This window comes from Harpia harpyja, chromosome 6, assembly GCF_026419915.1.
Source record: "Harpia harpyja isolate bHarHar1 chromosome 6, bHarHar1 primary haplotype, whole genome shotgun sequence".
Taxonomy (NCBI): Eukaryota; Metazoa; Chordata; class Aves; order Accipitriformes; family Accipitridae; genus Harpia; species Harpia harpyja.
In genome coordinates, this window is record NC_068945.1 from 57,790,541 (window position 1) to 57,808,774 (window position 18,234).

An 18,234-nucleotide genomic window follows, 5' to 3' on the forward strand; every position below is an offset into this window, starting at 1 on the left:
TGGGATTCATATGTAAGGGAGGCTGGAAACAGCCCAAGAAATGTACTTAAGTAGCTCTTCCTGAAAAACAGTGGTAAGTATTATGCAGTAGGAAGGGATGCTCTTCCTGTTCTGTCTGTGAATGCTAATATAGGTAAACATAAGGTCATGCACCTATGTCAAAAAAGTGAAAGAAAGGAAGAAACAGAAGAAGCCATGCTCTAGAATACAACGATCTTCTGAATCATCCAGTGAATCTAGTATATTTTTTTTTCTTTTTAGTCCTTGAGGCAGAGGAAATTCCTTCCAGTGTGCTTTACAAAATGCTAACTGGGCCATTAATGATTAACAAATAAATAATACTGTCTACAGACAGTTATTTTTCTTCTTATGAAGTCAGTCCTTCTCTCACTGTAAATCTGCCACGTTACTTCTGATGGCAGTTTTGATAAATGAGCTCATATAAAAATTTTAGAGGTTAGTTTGAGGTGAATGAATGAAAATGCTGTCATGAAATCTAAGACCTTTGGGTATACCTGTGACAACGTGGAACTTGAGATCACTTACTGCTTGAAGTCCTAAGGGTTTAAAGGCACAATTCACATGAGCCTCAAATAAAGCAATAAAAGATGCTGCCTAGTATGACTTTTTTCAACCCATTGTGATGTACACTTTAAAAAATGTTTGTTTTTCATCTATTATTTAATAATCTAGTACAATCTTTACTACTGTTCAGGGAGATGTTGTTAGACAAATAGGTTTTTGTTGTCTTTTTATCTTTCTGGTTTTTTGTGAAAGCAAATGGAGTCTCTTCATGCCATTAACCAAAGTGACTTGTAAACAAAGAGGCAATTTAACAGCATCCCCACAGCATTACATTCCTGCTTAACCCTGTGAAGACTGTGCAATGTGAAAACTCAAATGATCAAAGAGTTGTTCCTTAGCTAGGATTCTAGTAAATAATCTGGTATTTTTACAGATGTGTAATTGCACTATTTTTGCAATTACATTATTCAAGAATATAATCCCAAAGGCAAGGAGCCCTTACAACAGTTGTTCTATCCAGTCTGCACCTCTGATTGATTTCTCTGCTTTACATAACATTCATTTAGTGGAAGTGAATGATAAGCATTGTCAGAACTGCAGTGTAAACCAGAGCATTTCCAGGAAAGGAAGTAAGCTGTAACATCAAAGGAATTTGAGGAGTGGAATGGCTGCTCTGTAGAGTGGCAGGGCTATTTGCATTCACTGTATTTGTTACAAAATAAACATTTATTTTCTATTAAATTGCCTGCTGCAGTATTTACCACTGTCACAGTTTGGTGTACTAGTGACCTACCCATCATCCCATCCTCCACCCCCAAACATATCTCAGGTTTTTGTTACAACAAGTGAAATAGAAGTGCCACATAATTCAGTATGCTTTCTGTCAGAGCATTCAATATGTGCAGAAAAATTAAATTTGGGAGTGAGGTAAGAAGGAAACAAGGGTTTCAGCTAGCCCTGAGGTCATCCTGGTTCTCCTCTGCTTGCTTGGGCAAAGTTACTATAATTATTCTTTTTCTAGATTAAGCACATTTTTGCCCTCTTCAGCAAAGACACGTTTTAATAGTTACTGCTCTTTTCAGCCTTGTGTATGCCAGAAGCCATAGTTGGTCATGCCAGTGTTCATGAAAAATCATGTGCACAAACTTTAATCTTATCATTTATTTACTCTTCATGTGATAGTCATAAAATTTTACATGAAATAAGGGACTTAAAGCAGAATTGACACCACCAAAAGTTATTTTTGCCTACTAATAATCAGAATAATGGCTAACACTCCAAATTGTTAGAGGCAGTTCCTTAAAGCAAACATAAATGCTACTGCTACCTCTGTAGTAGTGTTCTGCTGATGAAGATGTTGTTTTTTACTTTCTCTTTTTTTTGTGGAATATGATGTTATATGAACTCACTCATTTGCTGTGTTCTTATTCTGGTAATGTGTATTAATGACAGCACTTAGAGAAGAAAGAACTTTCATGTCCATTTGTTCAATGAGTTGGCTAATTAGCAACAGGTATGTATAGCTTACCAACAAGAAAAAGTTTCTACACATAACTAATTCTCCTTATTGTTGACTCTCATTTATTTTATTATTTCTGAATACAGCATGGCCTCCCTTTACTCTGTACTAGCTAGTTTTTAGCCCACCTATCTTTCTTTTCTTAAATTGGCAAAAAGCTCAACCTTCTCCACCTCTGTCCACATAAGGAAGAGCACGTAAGGAAGTGAAACCAACATGGCTTCACTAAGGGCAAATCGTGCCTGACAAATTTGGTGGCCTTTTATAATGGGGTTACAGCATTGGTGGATAAGGGAAGAGCAATGGCTGTCACCTACCTGGACTTGTGCAAAGTATTTCACACTGTCCTGCATGGCATCTTTGTCTCTAAATTGTAGAGACATTGGTTTGATGGATGGACCACTTGGTGGATAAGGAATTGGCTGGATGGTCACACTGAAAGAGTTGCGGTCAAGGGCTTGATGTCCAGCTGGAGAGCAGTGATGAGTGGCGTTCTGCAGGGGTTGGTATTGGGACCAGCGCTGTTTAACATCTTTGTTGGCGACATGGACAGTGGCATTGAGTGCACCCTCAGCAAGTTTGCTGACAACACCAAGCTGTGTGGTGCGGTCGACGTGCTGGAGGGAAGAGATGCCAACCAGAGGCAGCTTGACGGGCTTGAGAGGTGGGCCTGTGTGAACCTCATGAAGTTCAACAAGGCCAAGTGCAAGGTCCTGCACATGGGTCGGGGCAATCCCAAGCACAAATAGAGCCTGGGCAATAAGTGGATTAAGAGGAGCCCTGCAGAGAAGGACTTGGGGCTGTTGATTGACGAGAAGCTCAACATGACCCGCCAATGTGCATTTGCAGCCCAGAAAGCAAACCATATCCTGGGCTGCGTCAAGAGAAGTGTGACCAGCAAGTCGAGGGAGGTGATCCTCCCCCTCTATTCCACTCTTGTGAGACCCCACCTGGAGTACTGTGTTCAGCTCTGGGGCCCCCAACATAAGAAGGATGTGGACCTGCTTGAGCAGGTCCAGAGGAGGGCCACGGAGATGATCAGAGGGCTGGAGCACTTCTATGAGGACAGGCTGAGACAGTTGAGGTTGTTCCACCTGGAGAAGAGAAACCTCTGAGGAGACCTTATAGCAGCCTTCCAGTACCTAAAGGGGGCCTACAAGAAAGCTGGAGAGGGACTTTTTTACAAGGGCATGTAGTGATAGGACAAGGGGTAATGGCTTTAAACTGAAAGAGGGTAGATTTAGATTAGATGTAAGGAAGAAGTTCTTCACTGTGAGGGTGGTGAGGCACTGGCACAGGTTGCCCAGAGAGGTTGTGGCTGCCCCATCCCTGGAAGTGTTCAAGGCCAAGTTGGATGGGGCTTTGAGCAACCTGGTCTAGTGGAAGGTGTCCCTGCCCATGGCAGGGGGGTTGGAACTAGATGACCTTTAAGGTCCCTTCCAATCCAAACTGTTCTATGATTCTATGATCCTATGATAAAAACCCAGTGATTGTGCTACTTTCCCATAAGCATCAGAACAGCAGAAAAGCCTTGCTTTCAACACAAGAAACAACAGCTTTAATTGCTGCTATCAAAGTGTTAAGCAGTCCAGTTACCTATCCTACAAAAAAGCATGCTTCAATGTAAGTCGGTAGTGTAGGGATTGCCACAGGCTCTCAGGAGCATTGACAGGCAGAATATGCCTGCTGTTTTAATGAGAAGGAGTGCAATGCTCCACTCCACCATACAAACCATTTCCCCACCCAGTTAAATACGACACAGCTATTAGAAAGAGAAGAAATAAGACTCACTCAATAAAGTAGACCTCCCCCTTTTCTGTATAAGCCATTTCCCAGTTATCAGGCAGTGGGCCCAAGTCATCATTCTCTTCAGGTTTAGTCTGCTTTGTTACATCCATATCCTCCTTTGCTTCTTCAGGCTGAGTATATCCTGGTGCAGGACAAGGTTGGGTGGAAGATGCCTCACCTGAGACACCTGTACTCTTCTCTTCATGTTCACTTGATTCTACAAGAGAGAAAAATTACAGGTTTTGCATATCCAAGTTAAAGGTGGAGAATTTACCAGGTGCAAGTCTCCAAGGAATACTCTTTGAGCTGCAAGTCTTGAAATAAAGAGAAAAATTCTGTTGGGTTTACACAAGCGTCCCTCTGATGATGCATTTTATATGGAACACAATAAAAGAAAATAAAGCAATAAAACCAAACTAAAACAAGAAACTAATAAAGAGCTAAGAAACAAGCCAAAGAGTTCTGGCTTGTTCTGTCCTGGGAGTCCTTCCAGACCAGCAGTTAGCACTGAGCAGAAGGGAGCTTCATATCCAGCAATGCTACTGTCTTATGTCTTAACTTTTAAAACTATACACGCATAAAGCAACTACCCTGCTGTTTTACTACAGACAACAGATCCTTTTTAGTTAAAAAAGTATATATGCTAACTGCTTTACCTATATCCATACATCGAAGAAATCAATATGACATCCATCAACTCATAGCAATATATTAACTGTATAGAAAGTGGTTGTGATTTCATTACGGATATAATCTGTGGGAGACTTAGTTTCCCAGAGCCAATGCCAAATACTTCCTATACCCAACGTGGTTGTGTCTCACTGTGACCAAGAATATATTCAGGAAAGACTCTTCCTTTACTACCTCTTTTTCAGTACTTGATCTTTCACTTTTTATTGATTTTACCTTCCATAAAGTCAGAAATTAAAAAATGTGTTCAGCAGTATCTCTACCACTATCAGTTCCCACAGAGCAGTCCACATACTTTTAGCTAAACAAGTGCAGTAAAACTTAGTGATACTTGTTAAAACATCTGCTGAACACAAACATAATACAAAACCACAAAGATACCTCAAAAAAAAATCAGCTAAATAGGGACCAGGTTTGCAGTATTAGGAGTCTAAATGTGCCTTATCCACACTGCTGAACACTTACCTCCACACTGAAGAGTCTACACGTTCATCTGCATGAATGAATATCACATAGCAGGGCTTCCATGCACACAACTTTTAATGACAGTGGAGAAAATGCAATCTTTTCTTGACTACTACTAGCTCAAACAGAGGATGGTTGAGAGAACTTGTCCTGCTAAAGAAAGAGATTCCTTCATCCTTGGAGGTGAATAAATTTGGCTGACTGGTCTACTAGGTATGTGTTTGTAAGCTGTGTTTTATCATATGGTCTATCTATCATTGAAAAAATGTGGCAGGAACCTGTTGTCTCAGTGGACAACAGAAGCTCTCATCCTTGGATCCTTTTTTTCTGTTGCACTTAAATGAAGCCTGATCTCATTGAGAAAGTAGTCAGACCCCTACTTTTGGCCAAATGAACTGCAACTAAAATAAATTCACAATTTTAATGTAGTGACTGAATCTCCACTGACTATGATGGGATCCTAGTCAGATGGCTGAAATGACCCTACATGTTAAGTTAGGTAAACCAAATTCAGTCCTACTTAGGCTAGTTGCTCAGTTGCTACATAGTTAAAATGAGGGGAGATGAATCTGAGACCTAGTGAGCATGGCTTTACATTAGGTTACGTGAAGACTAATGACATAAGCTCACCAACAGATATAAATCATAGGCACACAATAAATATCAGAAGAGAACTGAGAACAAACTGTGAACTTGTACACCAGTATTTAATCAAAATGGGACATATCTGGTGTAATAGAGACTAGACTGAGACTACTATAGCTTGTTCATAAAGATAGGTAAGAAATGAAGTAAGTACGTATGATTTTGTATCATCAAAAGTGTATATACACTTGCTCTGACTAATGCTGTATGGACTATATTGAAGTCTGCGGATAATTATAAAAAAAGAAAGGAGAAAATATGTTTTTAAAAGAAGTCAACAATGTAGTCTACAATAAAGTTCAAGAAGATGATAATTTCTTAAATGAGCTAACAGTGCATCCAGAGCATGGAACTATGCAGATACTTGTGTGAAGCATGTAGCAGGTGGAAGACCACTTGGGTGAAATCATCTAATTTGTGATGCTTAGGACAGCAAGAAAGAAGAACAAGAAAAAAATTAATAACAATGGTGTTAAACCCCCAGGTTTTAATAAACTCACAGAATTAATAAATTCAATGTTATAGCAAGCAATGGTAAGGGGAAAAGTTGTTCAGGAGAACTGGTAAAGATGAAAACTGGTAAATAAACAATACTAAGAATGCAAGCACAAATTGTTCTGATGAAAAATAAAAATAGTAAGTATAATCAGAGATAATTTTGATTAAGCCATGACTTTTCAATAGTCTGCTACTTGAGATAGAATTGTACAAAAGGTAGAATCTGTAGCACAGATGTGGTGACATTGCTGTGTCTTGGGCTTTTACAATATCTGTAATATGTGTTCTTCCTCAAGATATTATTTTCAACAGGTCTGAAGAGGTCAGATCCTTGATTTTCAATAACTGTATTAACAAATCCCAGACAACATGATGGCAGAAAAAATGTGAAAATTAAGCCTTGAGGATTAGAAGAGATACTTTGAGCTTGTCTAAGACAGAGATTGCTATCAAAATATAGCAGGGAAAAAAGGAACCTGATGCTTATTTAACAACTTAAAAATATAATTATTTTAAAGCCAATCTCATGAATTATCAATTAATGGATCATTACCTTTTAATAGCTTACTTTGATAATGGACAAGGCATCATGATGACTAAAACCCAAGCAATTAAGGTAGAATTGCCTAATGTCATTTAAGAACATTAAGTTTTACACAATGGACATCCTAGTCACACTTATCTGGAACACAGCCCTACGGTGTCATCTTATCTTTTGTTATATGTTTCTATCATTCATATACTCCAGGTAAGGTAGATATTCACCTTACTGGTTTTCTTTCTGCTAATATATATTCATATATAATGTTTGATATGATAAAAACCAGGAGCTCTGGTTTAAAACTAGCAGTGTCTTAAATGTACAAATTAAGTTTGAAATACTACAGTAACACACTGTGAGCACACTTATCTTCAGACAATATATGATATAAAAGAAAATCTTCAAATTGTACCAGAAGTATTTTTGTCACTAAAAAAAAAAAAATCAATTGACTTTACATCAAGTGAAATAGCCTACTAGAGCTGCTGTCTCACTACAAAACAGATTACATGGTCCAGTTTTCAAAAGCAGTTTAGCACAGTATCTTCAGTGTCCTGGGAAGTGACAGAATAGGCACCAGTAAAGCACCAGCAAGTTATTGCACATGTGGAATACAAAAAACTTTGAGAACAAGATAATGTGTATGTTAAAAGTACCTACTTATCATTAAATACTCTAAGTTCATCTCTGTAGTACTCCAACTCCAAATACCAGCAGATAAAATATTACTGGTTGATATGACATATTCTCTATACAGTTCTTAGACAATACGGTGACCATTTTTTAAAAATAACTGGTAGTTATGTTGTGATAGTCTCAGAATTTGAGCCTTCATCAACGCTGTTCCTTGCACTTTAAATTGTTTCTATTATTTACAGTCTAACTCTTGAAATTTGCCATCTAATCATGTAAGAGGACCTTGTCACTTTATTCCTTTATCTTAATGCTGCAGATTATTCATGCAGTAAAGTTTAAAAAGTTATTTTTTTCTTCCAAAAGAACCAACTCAGATGACCTAAGCAATATCAGCAGAGAGCAAATTAAAGGAAATATTATTAAATAGTTATTTATGGAGTGGTTTTAGCAGCTCTCAACGAAAATATTGCAGCTCTTTATACCCTTATTATATCTAAATGACTAATTTGTTAAATTTTGCATAGGAAACAGTCCATCCATTTTAAATGACTGTTGGATACAAGAGTAGTCTAATTCATGTTTGCTGAGCTATGTGCATCTATTTTCTTGAGAAAATATCACTCTGCAGCCTTGGAGCTGCTCCCTTTCCCACAGAGCTGTAGGCATATTTGGGTTTTGGTGCTTTGCATGGAGGCACTGTTCCCACTGACTACTAACACAACAAGAACTAGGAGCTGATGTGGGGGAAGGAAAACAGGACACATGGAGACTGGGTGAGCATAGGGTATTCTGTAGGTCATAGGTTGCGACCTAGCTGTGATAAATTGAGTTTAGAGAACACACCTACAACAGAAATATCAATGGATACCAACTTTTGTATTTTTTAAAATCTCATGGCTCTTGGATGCCATGTGTATAATTTTCATGCCCCTGGCTGTCTTTGCTGTGTAATAATAAAAGAGTAAACTCAACCTGTTGCCTGGGACTACTGCACCTTGCGTGGTGATTGATGGCATTGGGACTCTACCCTTTTGCTTCATTATCAACCTAAGGCATGGAATGATAATTTTGAAACTTTATGTCATATCTTATCCCTCAATTAATTTGAGCCTGCCAGAACTTTCATTCTCTGGGTGCAACTTATCATTGCTCAGGTAATGTCAGAATAATGCACATACATAAGCATTCTTTCAATGTTAGAGTGGTTCTTCTGGAGTTTGGATGATAAACAATCAGTCAGAAGTGTGAAGCAGATGTGACATGACCAACACAGTGTCAAAGCATGATGCTGGTTGTGAAGGAGACTGACAATTCTCTGCTGTGATGTTCTGCAATGAACAGCAATAGCAGTGAAAACCGAATGTCTGACAAACAGGTTGCAATTTGACCAAGACTCTTTTTACCTCTTTTGTCAAAGCATCGGTTTTGCAGAAATTGTTCATTTCAATGCAGTGTCCATCAAGAAAGGCTTCTCGCGTGCAAGATGTCTCACACAAACCAGTGAATGGCAGAGACCCAACCTAGAGCAGCCAGAAGTCCAGTAATGTGGGCAATTGCACTAGGTGTGAAAAACCAAATGCTGACTCTAGACTTGGCCATCTTAACCGCTAATCTATAGATTGTGTCTCTCATATGCTGCTTGGCAAATAGCAGGATTCTTCATTTAAATTTAGCCATCTAGGCCTTTGTGTATCTGTAGGCTGAGTTAAGCATTCTAGATTGTAGAGGTGATCCCCTAAAATGGGTATCTAAACCAGCTATGGTCTCTTACTCTTTGGAATTGCCTCTTTCTCCTTACTTTATATAAAGAGAGCAGAAACAAGTAGCTCAAACAAAAAGTAAGGCATGTAGGCATATAATTTACTAAAGTTGGTTGAAATAAATGCCATCTCCCAATTAATACTATTCTGTCCTGAGACAACTTGATCCAGGATGGAGGGACTGAGAGTGCTCCATTCTAAAATGGCCAAAAGCCCCATTCTGAAGAATTGAGAAGGATTCCTGTTGGGTTCTGGGCTGAGGACAGGTGAAAAAAATCAGAAAGAATAAACACATTGTGCAGCACAAATTGACAAGAAGACAATTATGGATCATGGTTGAAGATCTCCCGTCTGTCCATATACAACTGTATGAGGGGAATCTGATGGCCTATGAAGCAAGGTATGTGGAAGTGAATTAATGAAAAATTGATTCCTACTAATAAAGCTCAACAGATGCAGAGATTATCTCAACAGACACTGAAAAGTGGTCTGAAAAATCAAACCAAAAGCACAAAGATCTTCGCAACTACAAATGTCACCTATTGATCTGATAAAGATGGGTTTATTTTCCTCAGATTCATCTTAGATCTGTTACAATTTCAACCTAGCAGTCCTAGGTGTTACAGCAGTCCTTTGAGTTGCCAGACTCTGATACCTTTGGCAGTTAAAAAGCCATTAAGTTGCTGAGCATCTATAAAAAATGTGTCAGTGTTTCAGATGTCCCATGAGTCCTATATTTAATAAAAGACTCCCGTTAGAAGTCAAGCATTTCAAACAGAATACACTTTCTAAAAGAACTGGAAATAACAAATATCCCACCCTCCTTGTTTCTTTATAAAAACTAGATTGCTCCCTCCACCAAGAGTTTAAAAAAAAAAAAATAATTTGACATATTCTGGTTTCCCTGATTGTTCGAAGACACAAACTACAAATGCACACACATTTTAGAGGTAGCTAAGACTCTGTCAGCACACACAGAAAATGACTGCAGTAACAGGGTCCGTGGGAGCTACAGTGCCCAACAAAGGCAACACAGCATGTATGTACAGAGCTGCTTTGCTACAATCCCCAAAGTCCTCAATCAGTGTAACTGAACAACAAAACCCTGCTTATGAAACCATGAGAGCCAACACAGGCACTGCTTGTTCTGCTGGCCACACCTACAGGAATTACTTTGTGGGGGGCGAGGAGGGGGAGGAAGGGGGCTGTCTTACACCAATGCTCCTGTATTTCGTTTTGTAACACAGCACATGCTGTTTCTTGGGTGCTGCCTAGTCATCGTTCACATAGAATTTGCCTGGGAGAAGAAAATTATAGGTGTACAATGCAAGGAGAAAAAGCAGGTAAACATTGCCTCTTGATTCAGTTTGAGCTGAAACATACTGCCTTGGAAATTGCACCTCAGCAATGGTCCATTATGTGGCACATTCTGAACAACTGCAAAGAATGATCTTTCTAATGATTTCTACAATACACATCAGAGACCAAATCCTGCCTTTGCCTCTTTCGTTGTGAAAGTATCCTGGCAACAGAGCCAGTGCTGATCTTTTATGTAAGTATTTCTGGGCTTCATCCTTTTCTGCTTAGCTGTGTAGGAAAGGCACTAAGCATCAGAGCATTGTCGGCAGATGCGCTGTTGTGTGCAAGGGATGAGCAAGGCTTGTACAGCATGTGGTGGTAACGGCCAGGGAATAATGCTGCAGCCCTTTGGTGAGCCAAGAGGGAAGAACAAGATCCACTCTCACCCCACCGCTCCCTGCCACCCCCCTTGTACACAGGGATTCTGCAACGGAATTTGCCCTTACATGTAATGTTAGGCAACAACTACAGAAAAGTGTGTGGCAAATACATCCCTCATGGGAAGATATTCAATTCGATATACTTTCTAATGCAGTAGGAGAAAAAAAGTACATATAGAATGTGCAGTATGAAAATCCTTTTTACAGTGCTTAGAAGATTAGGTAATGGATTTTTTGTTTCACATTAACCTATACATATAGAGAACTTGCAATATTCCATTTTATTTTCTCATTCATATGATTGTCACTACAGACTTCTACTGCAATAATTTGTTTCTTCATTTCTAAGTTCACCAAAAAGGATTCACAGAGTTATTTCTCAGAGAGATATAAAAGTCTGAATTCTTTAATTTCCTACTTCAACAACACCACCAACAAAATTTCTTAAATGGTATTTCAGAATGAAAATGATTAAGTACTGTAAAATGATGACTTGCTGAAATGTTGATTACCTGCTTGGGAAAAGGCTGGAGTGCTATGACTCAGGATACTAGTCAGTATCTTGAGCCCCTTTTTTTCTGAAGAACTATGCTCCAAGAGGTAAAACAACAGCTGCCTTTTAGGACTAGACATCCGAACCTTTATCAGCTTTATGCAGGCTCTGGAACATTGCTGAAAAGGGTCCTTCCTGACAGTATTGCCAGCTAAGTTTCATCAGCACTGTCACAAATTTGTTTATATGATGACAACTTTACTCTTCCACAATATTGCTAAGATTTCATAACAATTTACAAAATTTCACTTCATAACGTAGCCAACTCTTTTGAGAGTATCACCATTTGAGAACAGGGAGACCTGAAACACAGAGACTAGATTCATTTGACCAAATTGCAGTTCTCTAGACTCCCTCTATAGTCAATGGAGAGAAACAGGCACTTGTGATTGATTTCCTAACCTAGAAATCTAAAACAGGTCACATGAACTGTATTCAGAAAGTAGGTGTTTTTCTCTTTGGTCTATAAAGAGGCTTCAAAGGGACTAGTTCAGAGACAGGTATCTTTACGGTAGCTGAGGTAAATGAGATGACTCCCCAAAACGGAGGTTAAGTAATTTGTTTTAGGCTTCAGAGAAATCCTGTTATTCAGGATTCCTGGCTTTCAGTCTTGCAAGAACATCCTTACCTGAACATGCATATTCTCACTGCAGAAGGAGGCAACTCAGGACTCTGTGAATAACAGAAACGCATTGCAAAGTAAGAAGGAAGAACAGACCTGGTGTTACTGTCACGTCATTTCCATTGACCACAGGTCTTTCTTCCTCTTCTTCCTCTGGTGGTTCAATACCTGTCTTCTCCATATTGCTCACAGACTTATTCCTTTTACGTTTGCCTTCAGCCCCGGGACTGGCACCTGGGAGGATCTGATCTGTTACATTTAACAGCAGTGGAGCTGGTTCTGCTGGAGGCTTCGGAGTGCCGTAATAGTTGTCTGGAAAGAAAAGAAAAGGAATATCACATAAATTTGGAGAAATACATATGCTGCTGCTGCTGCTTTTGCCTTAGATTAATGAGATTATGTGAGGTAGGATCTGGTTCATCAGCTAATATAAAGATTAGTTCAAAATGTTAAATATTCACCTTTCATGAAATGCTAATTAATTTTCTTGGTGTAACACTAGTGATCAAATCATGCTCACAAGTATATACCATGTTAGCACTTCCTGAAACTTTAACAGGGTAAATTAATATTCCTCTCATGCAAAAACCTGAAAAATAGGCAGCATACCAGAGCTGTTTGCTTATTTCAAACCGTTAGTTAGGACAAATTACTTTTGTAACATTTATGCCACAATACAAGTTTTTGAAGGATCAAAAGGACCATAAAAGTATTGGCTATTCACTATGTTATGTCATTTTCACCCCCCCAAATCCTCTCATCGGCTTAGAAAGTAAATAATCTTTGAATGATTCAGAGATTTGCAGTATTCAGTAATGCTTGCACTATCTAACTTTTCCTATTTGTCAAATTTTTGCTATTCATGAGCTCCAGATTTTAACAGTTAATGCTAATGTATTTTCAAAGAAAGTTGAAACCTTATGCTTTACGGCTTAAAATTATCTCAGAGTACTAAGGAATTCTGAGAAGACTAAAGGTGGCTGACAGATCACCCTCTATTTGTCTCTCATGAAATTACTGGCAACTTCCTCTGAATCACCTACTTTCTGTCAGAAGGATTATTAGATTAGATGGACCATGGTCTCATCTTATCTATTAATATCTGTATGTTTGCATTTCTAGCACATCTGGTCTGAAAACTGGTTTCTTACTGACACCTCAAATTTGTCTTCAAAAATATGGTTAAAAATAATAAAATAAAAGAATATATAAAAAATTAGCGAGTCCTCTCTAAAAAAACCCATAAAGACTACTATAAGACATAAAGATAAAAACATGCTATTTATGCAGAGTTATCTTTTTTCATCTGCAAGTTGCATTGAAGGGCAGTGAACATGATGCCTTACAAGTAGATTTTTCAGCAGTTAGTATGGGAAACTAAAAATACTGTCCAGCTCTGAGAAACGTTTTCAAAGCAAAAAGTACCTATGTAAGGATATTAAGTTGCTGAAGGTATTTGTAGACCGTATGACCATTTTTTATTTCTTATCCCACTACTTAGGGCTTCTGCGTGATGAAATAATACTAGCAACTGGCAAAAATTATTTTAACCACATATGAGTGTGACACAGATAAAAAAACATCTTATATCTGCACAGTAAACCATCATAAGATGCATTTTGCAGGCAAAGTAAAAATTGTTTCTGGTACTAGTATTCCTGTGTGTTTCCAATGAATTACAATGTTCAGCCACATGACCACGTCAATAAAGGTAAGTAAGTAATTGAGCAGTCTTGCAACAACTGAATACTCTATGAATTTTTTGCAGTAGTTTAGCAAAACGATATTTGACATTTCTGTAATTGTAATACACTAGAAAAATCTACCGTGTTAAACGGCCCTTGTACTCACTCTGGGCTTAGGGATAGCACAATGAAAAACTCACTCGCTGAAGATTTTCTTTGGATTTTATGAGATGGCAGCAGGTTTAACACAGAGCCCCGAGGCCAGCAGAGCAATGGTTGTGCCTTTGGATGGATGGCTGTGACCTGCTCTCCCACAGTCTGCAGGAGGTCTCTCTGACTCCCAGGGTTAAAGCAGGAGAGCAGGACTTAGGGTCTAAGGGGGGAAGGGAAATCTACATCGATCCACTTGCAAAACTGTATGTCCAAAATATGTCAAAATCAGATCTGGTCACATGTCTGAAATACTACATATTTTGAAAAAAGGATTCCTCAATTTAAAAAATTCCTCCTTGACCTAAGCCATTTTACCTGTCTGAAAGTTAATCAGTGACACAGGTGCCATAAGCTTCACAAAACTTGTGAAATATGCACTGATTTCCACTGATTTCATAAATACCAGCACACAAATCCCAGGGTTATAGGACCAGTGCGATACAAACCGTTAAACTAAAAGTGCAGTACCTTGGCTTTTTTTCCTTTGTTCTTAGTTTTGGCATTGTCACACAAAATTGAGTGCAGTAGTAATTAGTAGTAATGCTAATATCCTGAATAGAAGCTAAGATGTTTTAAATGAAGGACATGCTCTTCTATTTTTTGAATATTAAACACTTCTTCACTTTGACTGACTCTATGCATTAGTGGGAGAAAGAGACAAAAGTCATAACAAAAAAAAAGTATGAATATGACAGATATAAAAATATAAGAAACAAAAATGCACATTTGAGATTAGGAGCCAAAGAGGATTTCACTCTTCCAGTTTCAAACTGAAAATGCAGTATAATTTCCAACTTCTGTCCTCTAACATAATATGTTATATGCTTTATAATCCAGTAATAAATTATTTAAAAGTGAGTTTTGCATTATTAGTTGCTATCTATCTATCTATTTATCCTTTATTCAAATATATGCATAAGCAGTGCAAATAAAAATAAGAAACTGGTCTACAGCTATATAACGTTGACATAATCTGTGCATCATAAAAATGATGAAAAGAATTCATACAGTTCCAAAGGAAAAAATATATAGGATGAGAGACCCAGCCATTTCAACGAAGGAGCAATGCTCCACTAAATTAAAATTAGAATCAATGTAAACTGCACCTTCTGTCAAAAAGAGTTTCTCAGTGTCTTGAAATTCCTTGCCTGAACCTTAGAAATTAGCATTAGAGCTAATGGGAGACTCTCATAAAGCCTCAGCAATTGTTGTATCTAGGTATAATGCAGAGACTAAATGTTGAAACACCGTAACTTTTGTTGCAATGATGTTTGGAAAATCTCTGATAACAGCTCTTTTTCATCTTGCGTGAGCAAAGGACAGGGCTGGTTCAAGATGTTACTGCTGAAATACTAATCATAAGGTACTGAAGTTCAGCTTCTTGTAAGTACAAAAAGCACACCAAGTAAATAATTTCAATTGTGTTTAATTTAAAAAAAGGAATTAATAAAAAAAAAGAAAGCTTGCTAAAAGAAAACATAAATCCTGTGCTCATTGGCAGTCAAAAAAGCTAGCAGTTAGGAGCTTTAAAAAAAGGAATGGAGCACAAAACAGAAAACACCTTTATAGCACTATACAAAACCACAGAGTACCCTCCCTTTTGTATACTGCCTGCTGTTCTGGTATTTACCTCTCAAAAATTACATGGGGGATCTAAAGAAGCGCAATTAAAGCTTGGAACTGCTTAAATTGATTTGGAATTTTCAGCTTGGAAAGGGGACAACTGAAGGGGGGTATGGCAGATACGTATAAAATCAGGAGAACCCTGGGAAAGTGCCTAGAAAATAAATGAATGGATGCTTGGCTTCTCACTACATGAGAACAAGAGGATGCCCAATGAAATTAGCAGGTTTAAAACAAGCAAAAGAAGTGGGGTTTTTTCACACGGCAAAAAAGAATAGTGGCATTCACTGTCAGATGCTGCCAGTATCATAAATATGGTCAAAAAGCAACTATACAAAGTCATAGAAGAAAAAACCATGAAAGCCTATTAAATGTAAAAGTACAAATTCTGAATCAAGAATTCCATATAATACAGATCAGTGGAGCACAGAATGTATCTCTGCATGCCTTCCCTGTTCTTACATTTTTTGCCTTAACATCTACCAAGGGGCAGTAGTAGAGGCAGAGTACAGGGCTACAGTTTCCCTTGGTTTGACTCAGTGCAGCTGCTCTCTTACCCAGGTCCCTCCTTGTTGTACTTAAAAAACATGTGCATACTCCTCTGCCACCCCAGCACTAAGTCAAGAGGTCAGTTTAAGCCAGCAGAGCTTAAGCTAAGCTCTTTGCATTGGACCTGACTAAAAGCCTTCACACAGACAGGCAGTGCAGAATGAGTATTTAATTGCAGAAAAAAACACCACTGCTTAATCCATCTTGCTGCTGTGCCTGATTGCCTCAGTGCTCCCAGTCTGTTTCTGAGTGCAGTTGAACACTGAAGATGGTCTAACGTAACCTGTTTGACTTTGCTGCCGAAACGGCTTGGAAGCCATAGCACAGTTACAATTACCAAGTATTCCTTGGCCCCCCTAAGCTGCATGAAAAGGTCTACATGATTCTGCAAAGAGGGAGTCAGATAAAATTACTGGGGAGGTTAGCCCTGATGACAGAGACCAGATCAGGAAGTCAGAAAGTCGGAAGAAGCAGAAGAAGGAGAAACTGAGGAGGACAAAGCAGCTTTTTTTTTTTTTCCTTAACCTGAGCTCACCTATGTCAGGAAGTAGTAAGACTTTCATTTTATTGATAAAGTGTTTGATGATGAAGCAATAGATCCTAACTTGTTTCCTGAAAAAGGGTAAGCCCTTAGGGAAGAAAAAAAGGCAAAGCATTTGGGTGGTAGTAAATAAGCAGAAGAATCATCATGCTGAAATGGTAACAAGACTCAGATCTACTGACGGTCACTATACCGATGTGCTCAACACCCAGTGATCCCAATTATAAATGTGTCTCCCATGATGTGCTCCACTTTGCACTGTGTTGCAGGGACTGACCTACCTGCGCTTTCCTCTGCCTGGCCTTGCCGAGCACCTCCACCACCAACCCCCCCAGCCCCTCTCCCCTTCTGCGACAAAAGAACCCAAAATGCAGCATAGAGCGGACATCTCCACCTTCCACACTTCCGCACACAGAAGGGAGAGGAAGGGCTTTTTGCCAGGTATGCAACCCTGGCTGTCGAGGTGGACATACTCCCTTAGCTCCTGGCACTGGCCAGCCTGTACCATCAGAGTATGGAGGAAGGGGTTATTGCTGGGAGAGTCCTTGGCTCCTGAAGCTCCACTGATCTCATCTAACAAATGAAAAAGTCTAGTTTAAAAATATAAGTATTATGAAAACTTAAAACTGGTGCTGAGGAATTAGGAAATTACAGTGAGAATGAACAATCAGACAGAAAACGAGAGGTGTGCCAGAGCCAAAGCTTTTAATATGAATACTTCTAACTATGGTGTGACTCAGATTCTGAGCCCAGAATGAGATACACATTCCTTTTCACACTTATTTTTAGAGTGGGATGAAACAATACCCAGCTACAAATACACCCCTGCTTCTGCTTATTCAGCACCCTCATTTAGATTGATCTGTCTGTACTGTTTATACAACTTTGAATTGCTGAAGTATCAGTCAAAATTGTGTGACTCAGCCACAACTCTAGGAAATGAAAGACAAACCTTATTTTTCAGTTATTAGAACAATAACTGCAAATGTTATAATGAATGTTAAATCTCTACATATTGCTTTTGTGGTCATTCACTGGTGACAATAAATTAAGGGGAAAGTACTCAGAAGTCTAACTGTTGTTTGGATATAAGACTTACATTTGATATTTTAACAGCTCACAAACAAATACACATGGAAAAATAATAGATTGCAATGGTATACGGAGTTTTAGGTAGGCAGACATTAGCTTAATTCTTAATTAAAATAATAATGTGAATAAATGTGAATATTTTATTATTTGATTCAATGATTTTATTATTTTATTCAAAGATGATAGCTGCATTTGTTTATGACTAGAGGCCTATCGCAGACATCAAGAAGCATCTGTTTATAGTCTATGTGTGTTTATAATCAACGTCCAGACGGAGACTGGTGACAAAAGGTGTCCCTCAGGGGTCCGTACTAGGACCAGAACTGTTTAATATCTTCATCAGTGACACAGACAGTGGGATCGAGTGCACCCACAGCAAGTTTGCCAATGACACCAAGCTGAGTGGTACACTTGACACACCTGAGGATGCCATCCAGAGGGACCTGGACAAGCTTGAGAAGTGGGCCCATCTGAACCTCATGAGGTTCAACAAGGCCAAGTGCAAGGTCCTGCACCTGAGTCAGGGCAACCCCCAGTATCAATACAGGCT

The 18,234-nt window shown here is 38.7% G+C and overlaps 1 protein-coding gene across 14 annotated transcripts in view; it reads right to left on the reverse strand.

Annotated features, from left to right (window-relative positions):
* Nucleotides 1-18,234, reverse strand: part of MAGI2 (membrane associated guanylate kinase, WW and PDZ domain containing 2) — a 770,074-nt gene that overhangs the window by 245,944 nt on the left and 505,896 nt on the right. For all 14 annotated transcript variants that reach the window (XM_052789023.1, XM_052789022.1, XM_052789031.1 and 11 more), the window contains 2 exons: nt 12,078-12,293; nt 3,836-4,049 (listed from right to left, as the gene is read on the reverse strand). In XM_052789023.1, the coding sequence (XP_052644983.1) occupies nt 3,836-4,049; nt 12,078-12,293 (430 nt within the window). The remainder of the gene's footprint in view (nt 1-3,835; nt 4,050-12,077; nt 12,294-18,234) is intronic.